This window comes from Bombyx mandarina, chromosome 24 (genome assembly GCF_030267445.1).
Source record: "Bombyx mandarina strain Sakado chromosome 24, ASM3026744v2".
In the NCBI taxonomy this organism is placed as follows: Eukaryota; Metazoa; Arthropoda; class Insecta; order Lepidoptera; family Bombycidae; genus Bombyx; species Bombyx mandarina.
In genome coordinates this window covers 10,302,653-10,329,907 of record NC_143230.1, presented here as the reverse complement: position 1 = coordinate 10,329,907, position 27,255 = coordinate 10,302,653, and the positions used below count along the sequence as shown (strand labels likewise).

Genomic DNA, 27,255 nt, shown 5'->3' with positions numbered 1-27,255 from the left:
CCCCATGGAACATAATGTACAAAATACAGAGGGAACCGAAGTCCCTCTGCAGACCCAGAGGTTCCAAACGATCCGTGAGATTGGGATTATCGACAATCCGAACGGCTCTCTTCTGTATGGAGTCAAATGGAAGTAGCGGGTAGCTTGCCCTCCAGACGACTCCGAAATTGGATATCGTTCGAAATGTCGAATACTTAGTATTTCAATACTCTTGGAAGGTTACAGGGATACTCATTGGAATTGCGGCACTATGACAAAGGCGTTTTTCTTACATTGATTTGGCTACAAAAGATAAGGGTGGATGGGCTTCGTTTCCTTTGCCTATTCAAACGCCGAATAAAAAGATAAACAAAAATTTGACGTCTTGTTCGCAAACAAGCCGGATCAATAGATCTGTAAATAATTGAGGTTATTTTTGCTATATAAAGTTGAAGAATATCTAAACTGTTACTAATGTGTTAACGTTTACCCTTTAATAAAGCAATATGTCAGATTTAGACGAACCGCCGACTAAATTGACCAAAATGGGAGTGAGTTTATTTTTTAATTCATAAATTGGGCTTGTCAAAAATTCATAATGAAACGCGTATATACCTCATAATTGTTTTGGTATCGAGTAATATCGAGAAGAATATTCATTGTTTATGTTCACGAGTAACGCTAAACGATTAGGCGTACTGGCGTGCCGTTTCGCCTCCGATGCCATTAAAAAATTAACTGTAATATTATTCTGGTAACAGGGTCAGGCTATGGGCTCTTCCGAAGGCTTAGAATTGGATGAAGAGGAAATGGAAGCGCAAGAAGAATGGCTCAGCGAAGGAGTGCTTACTGATGATGAATACAACCAAACGGTATTTAATCTGTTTCATTTTAAGTACATTACCACTAAATGATGACTTCAAATAGACCGTATATATTTTTATAACATGATTAGAAGAAATTAAAAACCTTAAAAGTCTGTAAATATATCTGTATATATAGGCAAAGGCAAAGCAGTTATATAATTTTTTATTTCCCATAAATTTCAAGGAAAACTGTCAATAATAAAATTAAGGAGAATATGTAATACATAAAATGAATTTAAATCCTAACATTTGCTCATGATCTAGTTAATTAGGAAAATACAAGTATTTGTATTGATTAACACGTTAAACGCTATTTAGAAACCATCTGAGTGTAGTAACCATGTTATTGTTTGTCGTGTACTTTGTGAGTAATTTTAGAACTATCAGTATTCAAGTAATGGAACAATCTGTGGAGTCAAAGGAATACAGTGAGCGGTTACTAGCTGTCATCTTGTATTAAAGGCTTACGAAAATGAACCAATTAAAACAGTGTAATATGTTGATGTTCATAGTTTTCTTCTTAATTTCTCTAACGCTAAGTAAGTCTACTGCTGTGTAGTTCATAAATACTGATTTCAAAAAAAAAAAAATTTACATACGTACTGAAAGATATGATGCAGTAAACCTTGATAAGTAAACTAGCAGACCCGACAGAGGTTGTCCTGCAAAAATTCATTCAAGTCCATCCAGAAGTTTAGTTGTAGTATAGATAAATAACCTAGATACCGATTGCAGCGCCATCTGCCGGGCTGATTTGTGAATCTAAACCACCCAGGCTGCCACCTAAACGCATACAAAAAAGTCATTCAAATCAGTCCAGTTGCTTAGGAGGAGCTCAGTGACAAACACACGCACAGAAGAAATATATCGACGCTTGAAAGGTAAACTTGACTAAGCGACAATAACTGCTTTGTACATAAATGATAGGCAATAACCATATTCGATGCGCAAAAAATATATATTTCTAGGTCTATTAAAATCATTTCAATCCTACAGCTAGATTCGTTAAAATATAAATTTTTTCTCAGGTATTTCTCAGGTACATTTTAAATTAATTTCAACTTTAAATTAGTCTACTGTAAAGTTCACGCATCGTCGCTTAGTCACGTTTGCCTTTCAAGTGTCAATATATATATAAAGATAAAAAACTAAGTCATCTCTTACAATATTCTTGAGTCCAGAGCATGTTGGTAATTTAATAATGAATTTTCGTTTCAGTGTGAACAAGAAACACTAGATCAATCTGAGTTGGCTACTCAAGATGATGATGCTACCCCTAGCATAGATTCCTTGGAAGAAAGTCAAGAATGGAATAAAACAAAGCAAGAAAATGATAGTATGCTAGGTAATGTTGGTATGGTAATACTTACTTACTTCCTAGTCATCCACTCTTGACGGAGTGGTTTTGGTCATGCATCAGTGCGATACGGATGTTCTCGCGATGCGACGCCATGTGGTATTATGTTTCACAGAGTGAGAGCAATCATTTATATTGGAGTGAGTCACAAATGTAGTCTGTCCATCGTGTTGGACTGTTGGTAATTTTTTGCTTAATATACTTAGAGCATTTTTTAAACATTGCTATTTTTCTTATTATATAGGTCAGTGGTGGGTAAATTTTTTTTTACTACGGCCTCTTCTGTAGAGAGAAATCTTTTGGCGACCCCTTAGATAGGGAGGGATTGGTGTATTAATTACTAGCTAAATTTGTAGTCGTTGCGGCCTAAAGGATAAGACGTCCTGTGCTTTTGTATGTAGCGATGCACCGGTGTTCGAATCCCGCAGGCGGGTACAAATTTTTCTAATGAAATACGTATTTAACAAATGTTCACTATTGTCTTCCGCGGTGTCACGGCAGAAATAGGCAGGGCTGTGGTACCTACCCGTGCGGACTCACAAGATGTCCTATCACCAGCAATGATATGAAGTTGATTCTTAAGATGTAAACTTCAAATCATCTTTGGCAGATGAGAAATCACAAGGAATAGATAAGGAGTCGACGGTAACTGTCTCGGTGACAAGAAATGAGGTACAGAATATTGAAGAGGCCCTTAATAACTTGGACACAAAAAACGAACTAGCTGATGACTTGGATGCTTTTCTTATAAGGTAAGGAGGGATTTTGATTCTTCACAAGTCATTACGGATCCTCCCGATTTATTAATGGTGCTTTTATGTACCCCAAGCACCGGTCACCGTTCTTGCCGAACCCGTTGCTTGCGACGAAGGGCTCGACGAGCGAATTAACCCAAGACAGCCCACTGAGTTTCTCACCGGATCTTCTCAGTGGGTCGCGTTTCCGATCCGGTGGTAGATTCTGCGAAGCATTGCTTTTGCTAGGCTCAGTGTTAGCATCATTCCGGTTTGAGCCCCGTGAGCTCACCTACTAGTTAAGGTTACGCTGATATAGCCTCTCGAGGCTATCAGCTAAGGTAGGAAAAAAAATGTTCACAATGACTTATACTTAGTGGCATATTTCGGTAAGTAAATGAAATATGATAAATAATTGAAATATGCTGAGATGTGTAATAATACTGTTACGCGCTGGGGTTCGGGATAAATAAAAGTTCCACCCAAGTACAACTGAATACTGTATTATCACTTAGAACACTCACAGAACACATTACAACTCGTAGTTAATTTCTTCCACTTCGCTTCAGGTGATCCGTTCGCTTTTTCGCTTCGAGTAGAGCCGATTACTAACTGACTTCGTGCCATTTCTGCAACGCTTTGATAGTCGATACGACATCCCTAGATTTATCGAGAACATTCTGGGCGAGTCGAGTAGCTTCGACGTGTGCTTCCGCTATCTGACAATAGATGGCGTTGTACGTCTCGAGCTTTCTCGGCGATACAAGTTCCTTTGATATTCGTTTCGGCTATTCGGCGATAGATGGCGTTGGTCTTACTGGCGTAACAATACTATGGCTAACTCAGTGGTGCAGTAATTAGGGGCCCTGCTGTTGTGCTGAGGGTAGTGGGTTCGATTTCCACATCGGGCAAACATTTTTGTGATGAACAGGTGTTTAATGTCTATACATTTATATAATTAAACGTATATAAGTATGTATGTCAGTATCTGATACCCATAACACAGGGAATCCTAAATTGGGGCCAGATGACCATATTGTCATAAAAAGGGCAATAAAAAATAAAAAAAATGGTATGGTTTTTTTTCCCAGTTATTTATTATTATTATTATGTAACAAAAAAATCACGCGTTGCATCACTCTAGCAATTATTCTCACCACTAATAGGAAAAAATTGAGGTTTTAATGTACACGTTATTGTCAAAGGAGAAAATTTGAGGTCATTAATTAACAGTGTTGTGTGTGTGTGTGTTTTTTTTTCGCATAAGATTTCTTGTTTCAGGAAATCTGATGGTCAAGTGATCAAACCTGATGGTACGAAGTCAGAGAGCAAGCCAGAGGAAGACGGTAATGATACAGATGATTTATTGGTAAGAAACTTATTAAGATTGTTCCGGCAGTGGAAATTATTTTTCATTTTTATTGCATAGATGTGTGGACGAGCTCAAAGCCCACCTGGTGTTAAGTGGTTACCGGAGCCCACAGACATCTAAAACGTAAATGCCGCCACCCACCTTGAGATATAAGTTCTAAGTTCTCAGTTTTTACAGTACAATGGCTGCCATACCCTACAAACCGAAACGCATTACTGCTTCACGGCAGAAATAGGCAGGACCGACGGTGATACCTTCCCGTACTGACTTACCAGTAATTACGCAAATTAAGTTATAATTTAGTTGCAGTTGAAAAGTTTTTATTTTATTAAAGCACTAGAAGTCTGTCGCCTGTGCTTAGTAGGGATCTGAGCCCAGGGGCAACACAGCGTGAATGCCACCTTGAGGCATGAGGTCAAAGCCTCAATTGTAATGGCTGCCCCACCATTCAAACTGGAACGCATTAATTACTGTACTGATGTGGACAATGGGATTCGCCTTACCAACCATCCCTGTACTCTTGGACCGAACTACTAATATTTAGAATTTCCATTTACTCAGAGGTTGCTAGGCGACGAAGATACCAAGAAGAAAGTATTAACAAAGAAGTCGTCAAAAGTGAACGAAGCTTCCACTGATGATGATGAGTTTATATACGAGGTGAGTTTTTTTATTTTTATAAATGTGTATACGGGGGGATTCTCCGAGGAGCTGTCTGCACAGGAGTACGGCTTTGTCGGGGTTATTGACAGTGCCTGTCTGTCCGGCAGCCAAAATAAAAGCCCTTCGAATCCAATTGTTGAAAAAAAATACACTCATTCATTTTTTAAATTTACCTCTATGGTCACAGGCCATAAAAAACTTATAAGTACCCTACGTAATATATAAAAAAAAATTTTAAACCACACAGTGATAATTTTTAATCGTTGTATAAGTAGGTAATACGAATTTTTTTTTTTTTTAAACTTAACAGTGATATTTTTTAATGACCGTTAATAAGAAACAAATGATAGCTTAACAGCAATAGCGTTCTGTCCGCCAGCCAAAAGAGAAACCGTAAACAACAGACCCAAAACAAACTTAAAGTACCAGGAACATATGAATGAAGGGAAGTCGAACCCTCTATTAACAAGTCTACCGTCTCGCTCGCACGCCTCTACTCACGAGCGTCGTCTCGCTCTAAATTCAAATGAAAGATCAATGCACTTGTAAGCTTCGTATTTAAAGTTTCAAAGTGTTTAGTGCGAGTTACACTGAGGCAGTGTTTCCTAAATTTTTTGTGCCATGCCCCACTGTAACATTTCTAAAATTCTTATGCCTCCCATACATAATTCTTAACGTAAAAAAAATTATTTGTTCACTTATGAAACATAAATGGAATGGTTTTGGGAAGAAATAATTATGAAATTGTTATCAGAACACAGTAAGAAGTGAAATTCAAATTTAAAATAATTTTAACGCAGATTTTCTATATTCATTTAGTGCGATTGCCGCCTCTTAATTATCAAATTGCGCCCTCGTGGGGCGTGGGCCCCACGTTGGGAAACACCGCACTGATGGCTTCGTAGCTGAGGGTTGGGTTGAGCTTAGTCCGCAGAAAAATATTCTTGTCACTTATTGAGGACGACAACTAATTAAAACGACACTACAGCAAACATTTCTATATCATACTACCAATTTTGTTTTGAAGTCGTCGCTGCCTAAAGGTTAAGACGGCTGGCAAATTCGTATCAAGCGACGCGGCCGTGCCGAGGTTCGAATCTCGCAGACAGAACCCCTTTGTTTTCCAATGAAATACTTAACCCATTTTCAGAAATGTCTACAATGATGAAGGAATGACATCGTGTAACCCGTGAACATTATAATTAACGTAATTATATACTATACAATTGCGACATAGACCTCTAATCTTAAGGTCTCTCATACCCAGTACAGTTATACGCTTTCATTTATTCATTGAACAGGATTCAAAGATAAAGAAACTGAAATTAGCCAAGAACATTATATTCAAGAATCAAGTTCCTACTAAAGCCAAGTTTGATGAGACATCAGACGATGATCGCTCGGAGGTGAGTCCTACACTACTGTAGATAAAGTCCTCTGCAGCTCTGTACTGATCCCGAGCTCTTCCCGTACACAAACAGACACAGATCCGACCTACATCTAGCCGAGAGTCCTATACTACACTACTGTAGACACAGTCCCCTGCAGCTCTGTACTGATCCCGAGCTCTTCCCGTACACAAACAGACACAGATCCGACCTACATCTAGCCGAGAGTCCTATACTACACTACTGTAAACACAGTCCTCTGCAGCTCTGTACTGATCCCGAGCTCTTCTCGTACACAAACAGACACAGATCCGACCTACATCTAGCCGAGAGTCCTATACTACACTACTGTAGACACAGTCCTCTGCAGCTCTGTACTGATCCCGAGCTCTTCTCGTACACAAACAGACACAGATCCGACCTACATCTAGCCGAGAGTCCTATACTACACTACTGTAGACACAGTCCCCTGCAGCTCTGTACTGATCCCGAGCTCTTCTCGTACACAAACAGACACAGATCCGACCTACATCTAGCCGAGAGTCCTATACTACACTACTGTAGACACAGTCCTCTGCAGCTCTGTACTGATCCCGAGCTCTTCTCGTACACAAACAGACACAGATCCGACCTACATCTAGCCGAGAGTCCTATACTACACTACTGTAGACACAGTCCCCTGCAGCTCTGTACTGATCCAGAGTTCTTCTCGTACACAAACAGACACAGATCCGACCTACACCTAGCCGAGAGTCCTATACTACACTACTGTAGACACAGTCCCCTGCAGCTCTGTACTGATCCCGAGCTCTTCTCGTACACAAACAGACACAGATCCGACCTACATCTAGCCGAGAGTCCTATACTACACTACTGTAGACACAGTCCCCTGCAGCTCTGTACTGATCCCGAGCTCTTCTCGTACACAAACAGACACAGATCCGACCTACATCTAGCCGAGAGTCCTATACTACACTACTGTAGACACAGTCCTCTGCAGCTCTGTACTGATCCCGAGCTCTTCTCGTACACAAACAGACACAGATCCGACCTACATCTAGCCGAGAGTCCTATACTACACTACTGTAGACACAGTCCCCTGCAGCTCTGTACTGATCCCGAGCTCTTCTCGTACACAAACAGACACAGATCCGACCTACATCTAGCCGAGAGTCCTATACTACACTACTGTAGACACAGTCCCCTGCAGCTCTGTACTGATCCCGAGCTCTTCTCGTACACAAACAGACACAGATCCGACCTACATCTAGCCGAGAGTCCTATACTACACTACTGTAGACACAGTCCCCTGCAGCTCTGTACTGATCCCGAGCTCTTCTCGTACACAAACAGACACAGATCCGACCTACATCTAGCCGAGAGTCCTATACTACACTACTGTAGACACAGTCCTCTGCAGCTCTGTACTGATCCCGAGCTCTTCTCGTACACAAACAGACACAGATCCGACCTACATCTAGCCGAGAGTCCTATACTACACTACTGTAGACACAGTCCTCTGCAGCTCTGTACTGATCCCGAGCTCTTCTCGTACACAAACAGACACAGATCCGACCTACATCTAGCCGAGAGTCCTATACTACACTACGGCAGACACCGTTCTCTGCAGCTCTGTACTGATTCCATCCCAGTCCCATCCCAGTCCTCTGTAGCTATTAATGTAAAAATTGTTTCTCATAAGTGATTAATCGCTCGTTCACGGTACTTCATACTTGATGCTCTCCTCTGTAGACGAACGAACCCACACACGTCCACTTGTTTGACATTGTCATTCGCCGCTAGCCTGTCCACAACTCACGCTGCACTAGCATTTCTGACTTGAAAAAAAAGCTTCAAATCGCGCTTACGAAATTCACAAGGTTTCATATTTAAACGCCCTAAAAATTAAATACTTCGATTGTGGGATTACCAAGCAATGTCACTCGTTGTTGGTTGATATAAGCTTTAATAAAACGTCACTTATGATATTTCGTAATGGCGTCACCCTACCCCGCCCCCACCGTGTCCCCCACTGCGCCCGGCACCGTGCTCCCACCATGTCCCCTCACACCGCCCCCACCGTGTCTTCCACAGCGCCTGACACTGCGCCCCCACCACCCCCTTCCCCGCCCACACCGCGTCCCTCACTGCGCCCGCCACCTTGCAATCCCATATCAACGAAGAGAACGATCACTTAAATTTATCAAAACATTTTTCGTTACACCTCAGTCCTCAGGAGAGCAGAAGACAGTCAAAAAGTCGGCAAGAGTTGCAGCGAAACCGGTCGCGGCCAAGAGCACTACGAAACTGCCCCACAACGATAAGTCAAGCAAAAATGTACCTTACGTCAATTTAGAGAAGGGTAAGTTTTAAGTATCGCTCGTGCGCTTTTCTAAATTTGTAATTCCCAGGTCTCGTATCGCAGTTCCGAACTGGACTAGTTTTAGGGTTGTCGTTGTATCTTATACCTTTAAACGAGCAAGTCTTGTATATTAATATATATATAATCTGAATCTCAGAAACGGCTCCAACGATTTTCATAAAATTTAGTATACAGGGGATTTCGGGGGCGATAAATAGATCTAGCTACGAATTATTTTCAGAAAATGTTGTTTTATTCGTGTTTCTAATAATTAACTCTTCTCGACATCTATTGGCGAATAATAATACTATTTTTCTTAATTGAAGGCAATTAACCGCTTTATAGATACAACAAGATGGCGTTATCAAAAAAAAAACGAGTAAAGCTCGGTCATCATCTAGTACTTATCATACCAACACTCACTGGTACCTATTTCTACCATAGCACGAAGATAACTGGTATACGACAAGTATTACGCAGAAAAAACAAAACCAAACAAAAAAAAGCGTGCGTGTACTTATGTACGCGCGTAAGAAGTTATACTTTATTTTTATTTTATTTTTTTTATATTAGATAATTAATAATAAATATTTAACGTTAATAATTTAATAATATTTAGTATGAACTATATTAAATAATAATTTTGTCATTTATATTACTTTATTTTTATTTTATTTATTGGGTACCAACATGTTATACATCAGCACAGAAAATTACAGGTATCATATACTTTGATTTCACATTAAATGCTAACACAATTACAGGTACCGACTGCATGCATAAAAAAAAGCGGTTCATTATATAAAAAACAAAGAAAATAACATTACATGAAGACCTTACATTATTACACATTTACTACCAAATACCCTATTACTTAATTGAAAAAACTCATTGAGCAAGGCTGTAGACTTCTCGTCTAAAACTGTCAACAGTGCCAGCAAAAACGTCCAGAGAATACTTGTTATGCAAATTATTTAATTCCCCAACTAGTCTGCTGAGAGGCGCGTTCTTACCTATGTTGGTGTAGAATCTGGGAACCCTGAACACCATCAACTTCGAGGCCCTTGTCGACGTCAGCGGCACGTTAAAGTTCAGAAGAGATAAGAGATCAGGGGCATCGTATTCTCCGTTAACAAGTTTATGCAGGAACAATAGATCGAGAGTGCGTCTCCGCTCCGAAAGAGAGCTCATGTGGAAATACTTTAACCTAGCCGGGTACTAAAAAATTAATGCTAATAACACTTTTTTTTACGAGTGTACATGCGCGAAAGTTCACCCGCGGCTATATTCAGACTCGCCAAGTTACGTCGGTCGTATTGTAATGAGCGATTTAGTGGGCAACTTCATTTCTGTTAATTTTGTGTTACGGTGCGCGCGCATCGTAAAATTTCACTCTCATCAATTTTTCATAACGCGTCTAAAGAAGTATAACTTCATTAAGGATAATAACTAGATTAATTGGTAAGAAAAGGGCATGAAGTCAACTGTGCAAAAGCATTAAGATGACACGTGCATTTTCAATGCAAAAGTTCAAAATGGGTCTTTTTTTTTATTGCTTAGATGCGTGGACGAGCTCACAGCCCACCCGGTGTTAAGTGGTTACTGGAGCCCATAGACATCTACGATGTAAATGCGCCACCCACCTTGAGATATGAGTTCTAATGTCTCAGTGTAGTTACAACGGCTGCCCGCATTACTGCTTCACGGCAGAAATAGCCAGGGTGATGGTACTTACCCGCGCGGACTCACATGAGGTCCTACCGTGTTAACGCCACCAGCACAAAACTGAACATAAAATTCAACGTACACCAAGCCCACAGCATCAGTCCGGTGGGTTTCTCGCCGCATCTTTCCCGGGAGTGCTGGGGAGGTTGTTAGCAAACCTTCTACAACTAAGCCAACATTATTCCACCAGGCGTCCATGAGTTCGTCTTCTCTAGTAATATTATAAAGAGGAAAGATTTTTTTGTTTGTTTGTTTGTATTGAATAGGCTCCGAAAGTACTGAACCGATTTGAAAAATTCTTTCACTGTTTGGAAGCTACACTATTCCCGAGTGACACAGGCTAGAATATTTTTTAAAAAAAATTAGGGATCCTTACTAAAAACTCCAATAATTTAACTTAAGGTGTAAAAAAAATACCTAAAATATTATTTACATCGTGTGCCCTGCGACAACTATTGATGATAGAATAACAGCCTGGCCACGGGACATTCGCCGATACGAATATTCGCGCGGTGCGAACGGCGAAGCGTCTAGCGACTAAAATAAGAGCATAGAAATGTACCTAACAAGCCACGCGCACGGGCGACCGGCGAAGCGACCGGCGAAATGTACCGAGCGAATCGCGCGATGCGGCGGGCGAGCAAAACAAATGCATGAATACGGACGGCGCGAGCCACGGAGTCGAGCGGTAGTCGCGGCGAATAGTACAGTGATTATTAGTTGTTTTCGCCGCGAAAAATTAAAACCGAAATTTTTATATTTTTTATTTATTTTTTATTTTATATTTTTAAAGTCGTCGTGGCCTAACGGACGTCCGGTGCAATCGTGTTGAGCGATGCACCGGTGTTCGAATATCAGGCGGGTACCAATTTTTGTAATGAAATACGTACTCAACAAATGTTCACGATTGATTTCCACGGTGAAGGAATAACATCGTGTAATAAAAATGAAATCCTCAAAATTATAATTTGCGTAATTACTGGTGGTAGGACCTCTTGTGAGTCCGCGCGGGTGGGTACCACCACCCTGCCTATTTCTGCCGTGAAGTAGTAATGCGTTTCGGTTTGAAGGGTGAGGCAGCCATTATAACTATACTGGAGACCTTAGAACTTATATCTCAAGGTGGGTGGCGCATTTACGTTGTGGATGTCTATGGGCCAGTAACCACTTAACACAAGGTGGGCTGTGAGCTCGTCCACCCATCTAAGCAATAAAAAAAAAATTGCTGAAATACTAGCTAGACCAGCTATTTGGAAGTCTAGCCACCCAAAGTATTTCTCGTACTTCTTATGGAATTCTCCATCTATAGGTACACTCCGATTCTTATTCAAATCATGTACTTCACAATCTTTTCCAAATAATAGGTCCTGAACCAAAAAACTATTAATTTGTAAGCAATATCGAGATAATTTCGATATAGACATTTCGCTGTCGGACTTCCTTACTAGTCGCGGCGGCGAACGTGAGTACCCGTGGCCTGCAAACGGTGCTGCGCGAATGGTCGCCTCGTCCACCGCTTCGCTGTTCGCACCGCCGATCCCCGTGGCCAGGCCGTAAAATAATGTACTACGACTTTGTAGAACACATTATTATTTATAAAAAGTGTCGCGACAGCATATTTCTGACTATTATAGTTATGCTGCAATAAGCGTTCTTTTATTTAAAAAAAATAAAACAACATCAAATATCGTTGACATTTTTGTTAAAGACCCGAGCGGAACCGGAGCGGACCGCTAGTTTCTAAAATTGCTCACCCTCAAAATCGCTTATTGAAGTATACCTTGGTCTACTAAATACGAGGTCTTTTCCAGTTAAAGTGGTCCACTCAACACCTGCCCGATGGAAGCCGAAATTCGAGACGAAAGAGAAATCCGATGAGTCTCCTTCGGTCAGGAAGTCGACGGTCTCCTCACCAGCCCACGGTAGGAGTAGTAGCAGGACTGCTTCCGTCACAGGTACACACTAAGGGTTCGGGTATAGTTTTACCTAGTCAGGTCATAAGTATTGTCACACAGTAAAAACTTTTCTTTTAGAATGGTGGCCTCAAAAAAGTTTATTGAATTCGAATTTAGAATTGTTCATGAAAATAAAAATGTATACTTTATAGAATTTTACTCATTTTTAAATATGGAGTGGACGCTTAAAGAAGACCGTGTTGCAGTTATTGCGTTGCATCGTTGCGGTTACGCGTCAATTCAAATTTTTAACATACTGAAAAATTTGAATGTAACCAAAAGATTCGTTTATCGTACCATCAAACGATACAATGAAGACTCTAGTGCAGATGACAGGTCAAGAAGTGGTCGGCCTCGGTCTGTTAGGACTCCAGCAGTGATAAAAGCTGTGAAGGCGCGAATTCAAAGAAATCCCAAACGTAAGCAGAAACTGTTGGCCCTTCAGATGGGGTTAAGCAGAACCACGGTGAAAAGGGTGTTAAATGAAGACTTAGGGCTTCGGGCATATCGAAGAAAAACAGGACATCATTTGAATGCTCGTCTAATGGACCTGAGACTGAAGAGATGCCGCGCTTTGTTGAAGCGGTACGCGGGATAAAAATATCGGGAAATTCTTTTTTCGGATGAAAAAATTTTTACCGTAGAAGAGAGCTACAACAAACAAAATGATAAGGTGTACGCACACAGTAGTGAAGAAGCGAGCAACCGCATTCCGCGTGTCCAACGAGGTCATTTTCCATCCTCGCTCATGGTATGGTTGGGAGTTTCTTATTGGGGCTTAACAGAGGTACATTTTTGTGAGAAACGTGTAAAAACGAATGCAGTTGTGTATCAAAATACAGTCCCGACGAACCTTGTGGAACCTGTTTCTCATACCATGTTCAAAAACAGGCACTGGGTATTCCAACAAGATTCGGCGCCAGCTCATAGAGCGAAGAGCACACAAGACTGGCTGGCAGCGCGTGAAATCAACTTCATCCGGCACGAAGACTGGCCCTCCTCCAGTCCAGATTTGAATCCGTTAGATTACAAGATATGGCAACACTTGGAGGAAAAGGCGTGCTCAAAGCCTCATCCCAATTTGGAGTCACTCAAGACATCCTTGATTAAGGCAGCCGCCGATATTGACATGGACCTCGTTCGTGCTGCGATAGACGACTGGCCGCGCAGATTGAAGGCCTGTATTCAAAATCACGGAGGTCATTTTGAATAAACTTTAGTGTCATAAGAATCTATGTTTCGTTAAGTTCATTTTGGTATATAAATGGTTACATAATGAATAAACTTGTTTCAATTATTTTACATTAAACATGTGACAGAATTTATGACCTGACTAGGTATTCTTGACATTAAACTCGGTGAGAGTTTCTCGCCGAATCTTTTCAGTGGGTCGCGTTTTCGATCCGATGGTAGATTCTGCGAAGAACGGCTCTTGCTGGGGTTCGTGTTAGCAACGTCGTCAGGTTTGAGCCCCGTGAGCACACCTACTAGTTAAGGTTACGCTGACATAGCCTCTCATGGCTATCAGCTTAGGTGGGAGATAAATAATATTTAAAAAAAAAACTAACAAAATACGCTTTTATAGAAAATCCAATTAAAAAATTGAAAATAAATTTTAATATATGTGAATTAAAAATGGTGTAAGAAAAGTGATTTTATTGTAAAAAAAAAAAGCGTGGATTGCTTTTCAGGATATTATGAAAATAACCCTTCTACTCATATCTGTTCATAAAATATTTATACTATAACTACTGATACCATGCACCGCACGCTTTTTTACAATAAAATCATTTTTTCTTACACTATTTTTAATTGAAATTTATTTTCTATTGTTAGTTGAATTTTTTATAAAAGCGTATTTTGTTAGTTTTTTTAAACTATTATTTATTTTTCATTTTTTAGTTGACTTTTCAATTTTTTTTAATGTTAAATTGTCATCGGTCCTTAATAAGTATACCAAATTTTGAGTTAATCCGACGTTTTGAAGGGGATCGGAATCATGTTCAAAGATTCCTTTACAAACATACATACGTCTGAAGCTAATAAAAGCGTATTAAAAAAAATATCAACTTCCATATTATATATATGGATCTTGTAATATGTGTGTTCGTTTTCAGTCCGAAACCTCTCTAAAGAAACTAAATCAGTTGTTGGCGTTAAATCGTCAAGGTCTTCGAACCACTTGAAGAGCAAGGAGACGGCTGATGATGATCTCATCGAAGATGAAGAGGACCACAAGCCTGAGGTGTGTTATCCCTGCGCCCTTGATTGTCTCGTCGTGACTCGCACGAAGCTGATAGGGCTCCGCGAGTAGTCGTCACTAGTCTAACCAAATTCTGGAACTCCTCAAATGAAAGGCGGCATCTGGTGCTCGGTGACTACGAGGTCTGAGTCTCGAATTTGTGTATTAGTTAGCAGCCCCGCTGTTGCGTCGAGGGTCGTGGGTTCGATTCCCGCGTCAGGCAGGTTTTACTGGTGGTAGGACGTCTTGTGAGTCCGCGCGGGTAGGTACCATCGTCCTGCCTATTTCTGCCGTGAAGCAGTAATGCGTTTCGGTTTGAAGGGTGGGGCAGCCGTTGTAACTATACTGAGACCTTAGAACTGATATCTCTAGAACTTAGATGTCTATGGGCTCCAGTAACCATTTAACACCAGGAGGCCTGTGAGCTCGTCCATCCCTCTGAGAAAAAATATTAATAATAATAATAATAAACCACCGGTTATTACACATTTAAACCTGAAGAAACACTAAATAGACAAAATAAAACAAATCACACAACTTCACTCCACGCGTTCCCGCCAAACAACTCCGTAATACACTGAGCTGCCCTTACTTACTACTACCCACCATTTCCTATAGCGCTGGCGAATGTGGGTATTTCTTTTATTGCTTAGATGGGTGGACAAGCTCGCAGCCCACATGGTTGTTAAGTGTTTACCGTAGCCCATAGTCTACAACGTAAATGCGCCACCCACCTTGAGATATAAGTTCTAAGGTCTCATGTATAGTTAGTATTGTTCAAAGTTTTTTATTTGTTTTCAGGATAAAAAAGCTAGTAAAAATAAATCCGCCAAAAGCGTCGCGTTCAAGAGACAAGCGCCCGACGAGACTTCGGACGACGAAGACACCGACCTGGTCAGTCCTAAACAATACAACCGTAAATCCGTCTACAATTGAAAATGAACTTTATCTAACATATCTTTAGGATTGAAGTGGCTTAACTCAAAAAATTTTTTTTTTTTTATTGCTTACACGGGTTGACGAGCTTACGGCCCGCCTGAGGTTAAGCGGTTACCGTAGCCCATGGACATCTCCAACGTAAATGCCGCCACTTGTGTATTATTATTGGTAATGACGTGAAATAATAGGAAGAAAAGTACCAGGGTATTATGATATCAAAGAGATATATTATTGTAACTCTGCTCTGACACGTACAGCCTTCTTTATAAATTAAGGGATGTATGTTCTGTAGCATGGTTTCGGATTTGAGAAATCGACCTCATGTCTCAAGGTGGTTTACGGAATTCGTTTTGTAATTTCAATAATATCAGGGACCCCACTTAACATCACGTGGACCGTGCTATTATTGTTGATTTATAGGAAGAAAAGTACCAGGATATTATGATATCAAAGAGATATATTATAATAAATCTGCTCTGACACGTACAGCCTTGTTTATTAATTAACGGCTGTATGTTCTGTAGCATGGTTTCGGATTTGCGAAATCGACCTCATGTCTCAAGGTGGCTTACGGAATTCGTTTTGTAATTTCAATAATATCAGGGACCCCACTTAACATCACGTGGACCGTGCTATTATTGTTGATTTATAGGAAGAAAAGTACCAGGATATTATGATATCAAAGAGATATATTATAATAAATCTGCTCTGACACGTACAGCCTTGTTTATTAATTAACGGCTGTATGTTCTGTAGCATGGTTTCGGATTTGCGAAATCGACCTCATGTCTCAAGGTGGCTTACGGAATTCATTTTGTAATTTGAATAATCTCAGGGACCCCACTTAACATCACGTGGACCGTGCTATTATTGTTGATTTATAGGAAGAAAAGTACCAGGGTATTATGATATCAAAGAGATGTGAGTTGTAAGGTCTCACTTTTAACAGTACACGTCAAAAAATTATGTAATTGAAGAATTGACTTGGTAATTTTTTGAAATTTCGTTTTTAATACTTTAAGCTTTAAAGCGCATAACTTAAAGCTTAAAATGTGCGCTTGATTTAAAAAGACTGAAAATGAATTTGTTTTTTTTTTTCGACTAAAATTTAAATTTAATTTTTAATTTTATTTTATAAACTCATATAATACGTATAAGGCCCACCTGTTGTCCATGGACTTTAGCAATGCCAGGGGCAGAGCCAAGCCGCTGCCTACCAAACAAAAGAAAATATGAACCTCATTTTCTTAAAAAAATTTTGTTAAGCCAATTCAGTTCTAAATACTTATATATTTAAAGGCTTAATTCGTTCGTCAGTCCTCAGGCGAACCTAAGCCGGTGACGAGGACCGTCGCGAAGAAACCGATCGCTTCGAAGAGCACCGCGAAACCGCCCCACGTCGACAAGTCGAGCAAAAACGCACGTAATGACCTAGGGAATAAGAGTTAGTATCTTTTGTTAATTTATTTGGAAAACCAACAGTACACAATACAATAGTACATTTTGTACCAAGTGAGAAAAGTTGGACATTTCCTCCCGCGTGTAAAATTTCCGATTGGCAAACACGCTGGAGGAAATGTCCAACTTTTCTCCCGCGGTGCACATACTATTTTTTCTCCTACCAGGCCGAAAGCTCGTGGAGTACTGAGCCGGGGTCCAGGGGCGAAACCCCGGTGGGGTCCAGGGGCAAAGCCCTGGCCGGGGGTAGGGGGGCGGAGTCCCCCGTACTCATCAAAAAACAATTTAACTGTTTTTTAATTTTCAAATAAACTACTACTAATTGAATAAGAAATGTCTCTCATCTCTGTTTAATACTTCACTATTAACACCAGGTGGGCTGTGAGCTCGTCCACCCATCAAAGCAATAAAAAAGTTGTTTTTTTTTTTCAAATATAAAAAATATTGTTTTGTTTTCACAGATAAAAACGCGACGTCGCGACTGAAGCAAATATCTGAGAACGACAGGAAGTTCGATGAGCTGTTGGCCAACAAGCCGGGCGGCGCGGGGCGGGCGGGGGGCGGGGGCGGCGGGGATGCGGGTAGGTTGCGCGATCACCGGCGCAAGCGATTGTGACCCTTATTGAGTTTAAAAAGACTAACAAAATACGCTTTTATAGAAAATACAACTAAAAAAATAGAAAATAAATTTGAATTAAAAATAGTGTAAGAAAAGGTGATTTTATTGTAAAAAAAAGCGTGGAGTGCATGGTACCAGTAGTTATAAATATTTTATGAACAGATATTATGAGTAGAAGGGTTATTTTGATAATATCCTGAAAAGCACCCCATTCTTTTAATTCAAATTTATTTTCTATTTTTTAGTTGGATTTTCTATAAAAGCGTATTTTGTTAGTTTTTTTAAACTATTATTTATTTTTAATTTCTTTAGTTGAATTTAAATTTTTTCAATATATTTTTTTAAATATTGAATTGTCATTAAAAACATTGATTACAATTTCTGTTAAAATCATGTGATAATGTATTTGAAGTCGTCGCGGCCTAAAGGATAAGACGTCCGGTGCATTCGTATGTAGCGATGCACCGGTGTTCGAATCCAGCAGGCGGGTACCATGACATGGGGTAAATTGGGATCCTGGGGTAAATTGGGACAAACCTGCGGAAGATTCTCAAAGTACCTGTAGCACGGAATCTACCTAATTTTGTTTATGTTAATATTTATCAATGTATAGAAGAAAAACCAAGTTAACTATGGAAGTACTAAATATGAGTTAAGTTGGTCCCAAAAATTCATCAAATTAAATTGAAAATAGTGGTTGAAAAGTGCGTTTTAAAACAGCTTAAAGAACTTTTAAAAAAAGTAACATTATCGTTGTTTTTTCAATAAGATCACAGATTATATAAGTTTTTAATACACCTGGAAATACCACAACAAACGGTAAGTTGCAATATTCTTATTTTAAATATAATAGCCGGCAAACTTCTTGAGCATTTGTTGACGTAGTGGGGGTAAGTTCGCGCATGGTACACTCACGTGCAAAAACATTACTTACTCTGCGTCATAATGCTATTAAATTATTAAAATGAACATATGTATTTATTTAATATTTATTAGAACATCAACAAAACATATAGGTTATAATAATTGTAATAATTTAATCTTGAGGTAAAATAGATATTCCTTCTATTAAGTCAAAACTAGAGCTGTTGCCAGGTCTTTATTCAGTTGAAGCGAAGCTGGTATTTGTAATTTTTTTTTTCGTTATCGTAATCTTGACCATCATCATCATCACTGTTTTCATCACCCGAGTCGCTATCATCGTGATGAGTCGACATAGGGCTCATCGGTGTAGTTTACAACTCGGTCGATTCGGTCTTCTTTTTGTCTATAATTAATTATTTTTTGAAGATATTCGATTCGTAGTAATCGAATGTTACTTTTTTCAATTACCAGCTTCCGATTATTTTCTGTTCTTTTTTTTCATCTAAAGCCTAGCTCTTTCATAATACGTCGTAAGCTTCATTCCGAGCCATTAAAATTTATATCTTCTTTAAATTTTTCGAAGCCTTTCTACGGTACGGAGTTTCGCTGCTTGTTATGTAGTTATTATGATTACATATTTTTATTACAGATTGAACGAAACTATCCATTCCGGTAACTTTCTTCTTCCCTGATCTTTTCTTACCCGAAGTCTGAAACACGGCGAGCAAGCCAGAGCCTTTAGCTTCCTTAATAATGCACCTAACAGTACTCACTGATGGTTTTGTTACTTCCGAAGTTTGTTTTAATTTTTCCATATCATTCTTCCCCTGTTTTATAATGAAGCAATATACGTCGTACACAATTTTTCTACCCTTTCTTTTGAATACTACACCAGTTTGTCGCGGCATAGTGTATGTTTTATAAAAAATCAACAAACACTCAACAAATAGCAATGGCAACAAAGTCCACAAGTAATTATAACAAATAATTAACGATTAATAACGATAGACTTTCCACTGTACGCAAGCGTACTTTTGGGAGCAAGCGGAATGAAGGCGCGGTGCGGGACGCAATGTTCGACTGATCTACCAATAAAGCGCTCGATACGATTTCCCCTGCCGTCGCGCCTCACCCTCACCACCAAAGTCATCTAAAATTCGGTTCTGCGCAGTCAAGGTCATTTGCTCAAGAAGTTTGCCGGTTACTATACAATATTTCGACAAAATAAAAAATGTATATTTTTTCCTTTCTTTTTGGGGAAAATTGGGACGTATGTGGGGTAATTTGGAACGAGACTGGAAAAATTAGGGACGAGAAAACACAAAATTGGAACGCCAAAAGACAAAATAGGGATGACTTGTTAGGGTTGTCACTGATATCTTATAATAGATTTTTTAGCCTATACTATCACTCAATTGCGTGATGTAAAGAAGGTTAATGTGTTTATCAGTTAGTTTATGTAAGTACTATAGGTAAAAGAAAAGTATATATATAATTACATTTTTTCGCGACATTTACCTTGTAATATCTGCCCGGTCGTATGTCCTTTATAGCAATAAAATAAAATTAAAAATTAAAAAGAACTCAAACGAATCAAAACTTTTGTTATTTCAGAAGCTATTCACGCGTCGAATCATGATTTTTTTAACAATCACAACGCACAGACAAATAAAAACAGGCCTCAGATTTTAAATGTAACATTAATTAAAAATCCGAGATATCTAGGTTTCAATTATGAGTGAGTGAATTAATTGAGTTTAGTTATTTAGCTTAGAAAGAATTTCTTTTATTTTTGTTATTATAGGCAGTAATCAGATAAATCTGCTTTTTTATCTTATTCACCTGATATCTTACTCTTGCTCAAAGATTATTTTGAAAATGTTGATTAAATAAAATTGTATTATTGCATTTCCAGTCCTTTTGTTTTCTATTTTTTATTCTATTTTATGATTTTGTTTCAGAGTTGTGATTTTTAAGGAAATTAAATAATAATTTTCGAAAATATAACATGCACATACTTTTTTGATCATTGTATTGTTGATTATCATTCACGTCACATCGCTTCGAAACAGAAACCAGCTTAATTTACACTGTTGTGTATTGTGCTTAAATTATGGATTGTATTCATCATTTCGGTCCATATAAATAATTGTATGGCACCTACCTACCTACCTATATATCGCAGTACCGCGAACTGACAACCCTTACAAATATCCCAATTTAACCCTTACCCGTGTCAATTTACCCCGAATGCGGGGTAAATTGGGATAGCCATTATTTTTCCGATTATTTCCTTAAATTGAATAATTAAAATAATGTAACGGTTTTTATCACCTAGGTACGTTCAAGACTCAACTTATTTCTTTGGTTGAGCAGTGACTATTTAATTGGAACTATTTTAAAATTCAATCTGAAGTTCGATTTTGTCCCGATTTACCCCATTTTACGGTACCAATTGAAACCATGAGTGAATGAATGGATTAAGTACACATTAAGATTTTTTAGTTTTTACGTTGAATGAAGGTGCCTATGAACGATATTAGACCTTAAAACTCCGGACTTAAAAGCTATTTTTAGAAATTGATTGCGATGAAGGAGCGAAAAAGAGTACAAGTAGCAAAAGTTTGTTGCCCGTTTTCTCAAAATTACCAAATTGTATCATATCATATCCACCTTCGTCCACACGTGTCTTCAATTTTTCTAATAAAATACGTTCTTAACAAATGTTGATGATTGACTTCCACGGCGAATAAAAATCAAAACCGCAAAAAAATATTTTTTTGTAACTGGGCTGTCTTGTGAAGCGCGTTTACTTTGTTGTTGCCCACGGGCTCCGGTAGCCGCGTAACGCTTTGATTTCGATCCTCAGTATTGGCGCAGTCATACCCGCCCCGGCCGGCGAGGTCGGTCGAGAGCGATGAGATAATCAATGAGGAGGAGTTCCTTGAAGATGAGGAGGACTTCGAACTTGACGACGAGGTACGTGGTGGCCTGCGTCTCCGCCAGCGAGAACCGGATTCGAATCTGTTAAAGTTTCATAAGAAATGCGTTACCACCTTACTCACTGTGTCCCAATATCTTCTTCGCTCATACTCTCTTTCTCCTACTCCTATTCGATGATTACAATAGTATTGTTACGCCGGTAAGAGTAACGCCATCTATCGCCGAATATTCGAACGAATATCGAAGGATCTAGTAGCACATAGAACGCTCAAGAAGTACAACGCCATCTATTGACAGATAACGAAAACTACTACTAGAGATGTGTGGAATATTCTCGATAATTCTAGGGATGAGGTATCGGCTACAAAAACTTTGTAGAGATGGCACGCAGTCATTCCGTAATCGGAACTACTCGAAGCGAAACAGCGAACGGATCACCTGAAGCGAAGCGGAAGAAGCGACATGAGAGTTTTAAAGTGTTTGTTGAGTGTTTTAAGTGCTTTAAGTGTTGAATACAGTTTTTAAGTTGTACTTACTACAACCTACTGCCGCTGCCTACTTCGCGGTAGGCAGCGGCTTGGCTCTGTTCCTGGCATTGCTGAAGTCCATGGGCGACGGTAACCACTTACCATCAGGTGGGCCGTACGCTCGTCTGCCTACAAGGGCAATAAAAAAAACTTAGGTGATTTTTTTTTATCCCGAACACCAGCGTGTAACATTATAATATTGGTACGCGCCAGGGTTCGGGATAAATAAATAAAAATTCTGCCGAAGTACAAATTAAAACTGCATTAGCACTTAGAACACTCACAGAACACCTTAAAATTGTCAATTCGCTTCTTCCGCTTCGCTTCAGGTGATCCGTTCGCTGTTTCGCTTCGAGTAGAATCGCCTACTAACTGATTTCGTGTCATCTCTACAACGCTTTTATAGACGATACGACATCCCTAGATTTATCGGGAACATTCTGGGCAAGTTGAGTAGCTTCGATGCGTGCTTCTGCTATCTGACAATAGATGGCGTTGTACGTATCGAGCTTTCTCGACGATACAAGTTCCTTTGATATTCGTTTTGGCTATTCGGCGTTAGATGTTGTTACTCTTACCGGAGTAACAATATTTAAAATGAATATCTTTTTATTTGTTACAAAGTTCGATGAGGAGTCGGAGCTGGATGAAGGGAAGCAGCGCATCATGAGGCCGGAGTACATGGACGAGGAGGTGCCCTCGGACGCCGACAGCAGATCTGATGAAGGCAGCCTGTATGATGTAAGGGTTTTGCGTATTGTACTAGACCAGTCAAATTTCTTACTGGTGGTAGGACCTCTTGTGAGTTTACTGGTGGTAGGACCTCTTGTGAGTCCGCACATGTAGGTACCACCACCCTGCCTATTTCTGCCGTGAAGCATAATGTGTTTCGACTTGAAGGGTGGGGCAGCCGTTGTAACTATACTGAGACCTTAGAACTTATATCTCAAGGTGGGTGGCGCATTTACGTTGTAGATGTCCATGGGCTCCAGTAACCACTTAACAGCAGGTGGGCTGGGAGCTCGTTCAGCCATCTAAGCAATAAAAAAAAAATGTGATGTTAATATTTAAAAGGTTTATTAAAAAAAAAAATTGCTTATCTTATATATCTATACTAATATATAAATCTACAGTGGTTTTTACGGATGTTCCGTTATAACTACTGAACCGTGCATCCGGTTGACTTGAAACTTGGTATCCATGTAAAAAATACATGTACTTAATGGATAGGCTAATATTTATATCGTCTTCTCGCATTAAAACTGTATAATCTCAAAACTTACTAATTTTACAGGAGAGTGTTTTAAAAGTTTATCATATGATATTTTTAATATTAATCAACATCTTTGCAACATTTATTTTTTGTTTTTTACCAGTTACATAATCTGTCTTTTAAATTAAGATAAAATTATGTATTTACTTTGTTAATAGTAGTCAAAATATAGGTAAACTAAAACTAAACTCCGCTCTTTTGACAGTATATATGAGAAAAATACTGCTGATACCAAATTATCCCGTATATTAATTCAATTTCGAGTATTTTAATAAAATTGTACACTTTTAATGCGAAAAGACGATATGAGTGTTGGACTCCCTACATCAGTTGCGGGGACGTTAATGATGAGAATCTTTGTGGGGGTGAGAAATAACAATGTTAATTTTAAATGTCCAGCGAAGCGGACGGGTACAGCTAGTTATAGTATATAAATGTATATATAATCTGAATCTCGGAAACGGCCCCAACGATTTTCATAAAATTTAGTATACGGGGAATTTGGGGGGCGACGATAAATCGATCTAGGTATGATTTATTTTCAGTAAATGTTGTTTTATTCGTGTTTTCAATAATCAACTTTATCGATAATTTTGATTTTTTCTTTAAATAACCAGTTCATATTTTTTTTTTATTATTCTGTCGGATTCCGATCCGGTAGTAGAAGCAGCTGCTCTTGAGTTGCTAGGTCTCCTTCGGAGGCGCTTGGGCGGCTGTTAACAAATCCCACCCCTCCTGACTAAGTTTTTGATCGCCCAGCTGTCCTTGTGAAACTGGAAAGGCCTCCGAGCCACAATCCACCTATTTGAATTGCAATGCATAACTGCTTCGCTGCAGAAATGGGCGGAATATTGGTACCCCCTCGGGCGGGCTCACAATACGCCCTACCAATAGTAATCGGTAATCCTTCAAACAAAAAAGTCGTTCACCTGCTTTCAACTAGATGGCGCTGTACGTTACTACCGCCTTTTGACCAGAGATGGCTCTGTCGATGTGACGATAATGTGTTGTTTGTTGAATCAAATTGCAGGAGCTGCCCTCGTCGGATTCCGAAGACATGGACGACTGGTTCAGCTTGGACCTGAGGACGGAGCGCGCGCCGGATTACCTGCCGCTGCTCGGTACGTATGTGCTGCTACCCCCAAGCGGGAACGCATTACTGCTTCACGGCAGAAATAGGCGGGGTGGCAGAAATAGGCGGGGTGGCAGAAATAGGCGGGGTGGCAGAAATAGGCGGGGTGGCAGAAATAGGCGGGGTGGTGGTACCTACCCGCGCGGACTCACAAGAGGTCCTACCACCAGTAAAATTACGCAAAGAACAATGGCAATTTTTTACCTGAATGTTTTAAAAGACGTCTTAGATTCAGACATAAGCGAAACTTCATCATTTTATTTGCTCGTTTTTTATACGATGATAGATTTACGTGGCAAAGCCACGGAAAAATTTTAATTTAATAAGCTTTTAATTCGATTTTTGTGTACTTCCGGTTTAATACATTTGTAAAGGATGGCATTAATACTATTGCCACAAAAAAAAGCAGTATTTTTTGATAAATATTTTCATAAAGTATTCAGAATGATAAATAATATTAATTATCCTTTGTTACAATAATAATTAGTATATAATTAAATAACTAAATAATAGTAATGGCAGCACTGCAGATGACAATGATTTTACCAGTATGACAACTGACTCTACCTATTGTCTACTCTAATCATAGACCTATAGGTTTCATACTTCAGTGACTCTAATAAATTAGCTTTGCAAGCCTTCATTTGTCGCAAATATGCGACTATGGCGTTAAAAAGATTAAAAGTACTTATCTCTGACACACATTTTTACACATTTACAAAGAAGAAAGAACAAACTATATAATATAATAATATGTACCTAGGTAGCTCTGCAATTACTAAGGGTACCTAATCGAGTACTATTAGAGGTGTATCCTTGGTTCATTTATGATAACTAGAGGTCCCGCAGTAGTCGAAATTCGACTATAATTAATTGGAATTGTAAGTTTGTACACTATTATGATTGTATTTTATACTTCTATAATCACAAATTTCGCCAAGACTACACTATAAAAAATATTAACAAAGGCAAACAATATTTAATCTATTCTCAATTTGGCAACATTCGCCAAGAACAAAAGTTTGACAAAAAATAGTATGCATGCGTGTGTGCGTCAAATACATGATATGTAGTGTGTGTGTAATGTTTTTTTATTGATTTAATGTATCTTTTAGGCATTATTTAAAAAAAATATTAGCATTGTGCACTCCTTCTCTATATTCTCTATAAGTGTGGGAAATTTCATACTCCTCCGTCCGCGCAATTTTCGTAAAAAGGGATACAAAGTTTTTGCTTCACGTATTAATGTATAGATGAAACTAAAAATGCTATTTAAACATATTGTTTACTTATTTTTTCAATTTGTTATAGTCCGTGCCTACAAAAATCAGAGACATCTGTTATTGATAAATAACCTCAAATTATAAAGTAAACACGTTAATATATATATTTTTTTGACTTTCTAATAACAAAAATATTTCTGATTAAGCTTAAGCTATGTTATGCCTATCGTTTTAGCATTTTTTTTATTTCAAGACGCCTCAAATCGATATTAGGTAAAATGTTGTATAGAAAGCTGCCATTGTTCTTTGTAAAATAAAGCCTTTTGGTTGTCATTTTGGGCTATCATTGGATATGTCAGCGCAACGTCACTGCTTTTCAGGATATTATCAAAATAACCCTTCTACTCATATCTGTTCATAAAATATTTATAACTACTGATACCATGCACCCCACGCTTTTTTTTACAAGAAAACCATTTTTTCTTTACACTATTTTTAATTCAAATTTATTAAAATTTATTTTCTATTTTTTAGTTGGATTTTCTATAAAAGCGTATTTTGTTAGGTTTTTTAAACAATTTTTTTTTTCATTTTTTAGTTGAATTTCAATTGTTTTTTCAATTTTTTTTAAGTATTGAATTGTCATCGGTCCTTAATAAGTATACCAAAATTCGAGTTGATCCGACGTTTTGAAGGGGGTCAAAATCATGTTCAAAGATTCCGTTACATACATACATTGTATACATACGTCTGAAGCTAATAAAAGCGTATTAAAAGGGGGCAAAGGCCCAGCTTCCGATCGGGGGCTGCCTGGGCTCGGTAATCACTACATAATATAAAACAAAGTCGCTTTCTCTGTCCCTATGTATGCTTAAATCTTTAAAACTACGCAACAGATTTCAATGCGGTTTTTTTTAATAGATAGTGATTGAAGACAACGGTTTGTATGTATAATAGCATCCATTAAATAGAGAAATTAATAATTAATTACAGTTTCCGAAGCGAAGCGAGGGCGGGTCGCTAGTAAAAATTAAAATAATTTTACGTCACGTTTTTTATTTATTGCTTAGATGGTTGGACGAGCTCACAGCCCACCTGGTGTTAAGTGGTCACTGGAGTCCATGGACATCTACAACGTAAATGCGCCACCCACCTTGAGATATAAGTTCTAATGTCTCTCAAGTATAGTTACAACGGTTACCCCACCCTTCAAACCGAAACGCATTACTGCTTCACGGCAGAAATAGGCAGCGTACCTACTCGTGCGGACTCACAAGAGGTCCTACCACCAGTAAACTAACTACGTTTAACACTTGCCTATCCCCAGGTCCAAAGGCGCGCGAACTCCTCCTGGAAGAGAAGAGGCGAGTGTCGGCCCGCGTGAACACCCTCCGACAGAGTCTCAGCACTCTAACTGAGAACAGCAGGAAGAAGGCGGAGCTGGTCAGGTCCGCTACGATGGCGCTCGCCGAAATAGACGACGTCCTCAGAGCGACTTGACGAAAATAAAATAGAGCATAACAAAAACAAAAAAACAACACCCTGTATACTGCCTAAAAGGTCGATGACCTCTGAAAGGTCAATGACCTCTAGCTACCAAGTCCTGCCGTAGATAATAAATGGAAATGAATTTT

General features: G+C 39.0%; 1 protein-coding gene across 2 annotated transcripts; it reads left to right on the top strand.

The window, feature by feature from the left end:
- Positions 1–362: 362 nt before the first annotated feature.
- On the top strand, positions 363–27,255 carry LOC114243484 (uncharacterized). Of its 2 annotated transcripts, XM_089737885.1 has the most exons (17): positions 363–530; positions 741–851; positions 2,064–2,190; positions 2,813–2,954; positions 4,218–4,305; positions 4,870–4,968; positions 6,273–6,377; positions 8,589–8,721; positions 12,258–12,401; positions 14,519–14,646; positions 15,445–15,537; positions 16,900–17,026; positions 17,502–17,621; positions 21,393–21,502; positions 22,618–22,734; positions 24,297–24,387; positions 26,949–27,255. In XM_089737885.1, exons 1-17 carry the CDS (start codon positions 486–488, stop codon positions 27,119–27,121), a joined length of 1,953 nt encoding a protein of 650 aa, XP_089594011.1. In that variant the 5' UTR covers positions 363–485; the 3' UTR covers positions 27,122–27,255. The 2 variants fall into 2 exon arrangements, with proteins under 2 accessions (XP_089594011.1, XP_089594012.1); XM_089737886.1 differs by lacking the exon at positions 6,273–6,377.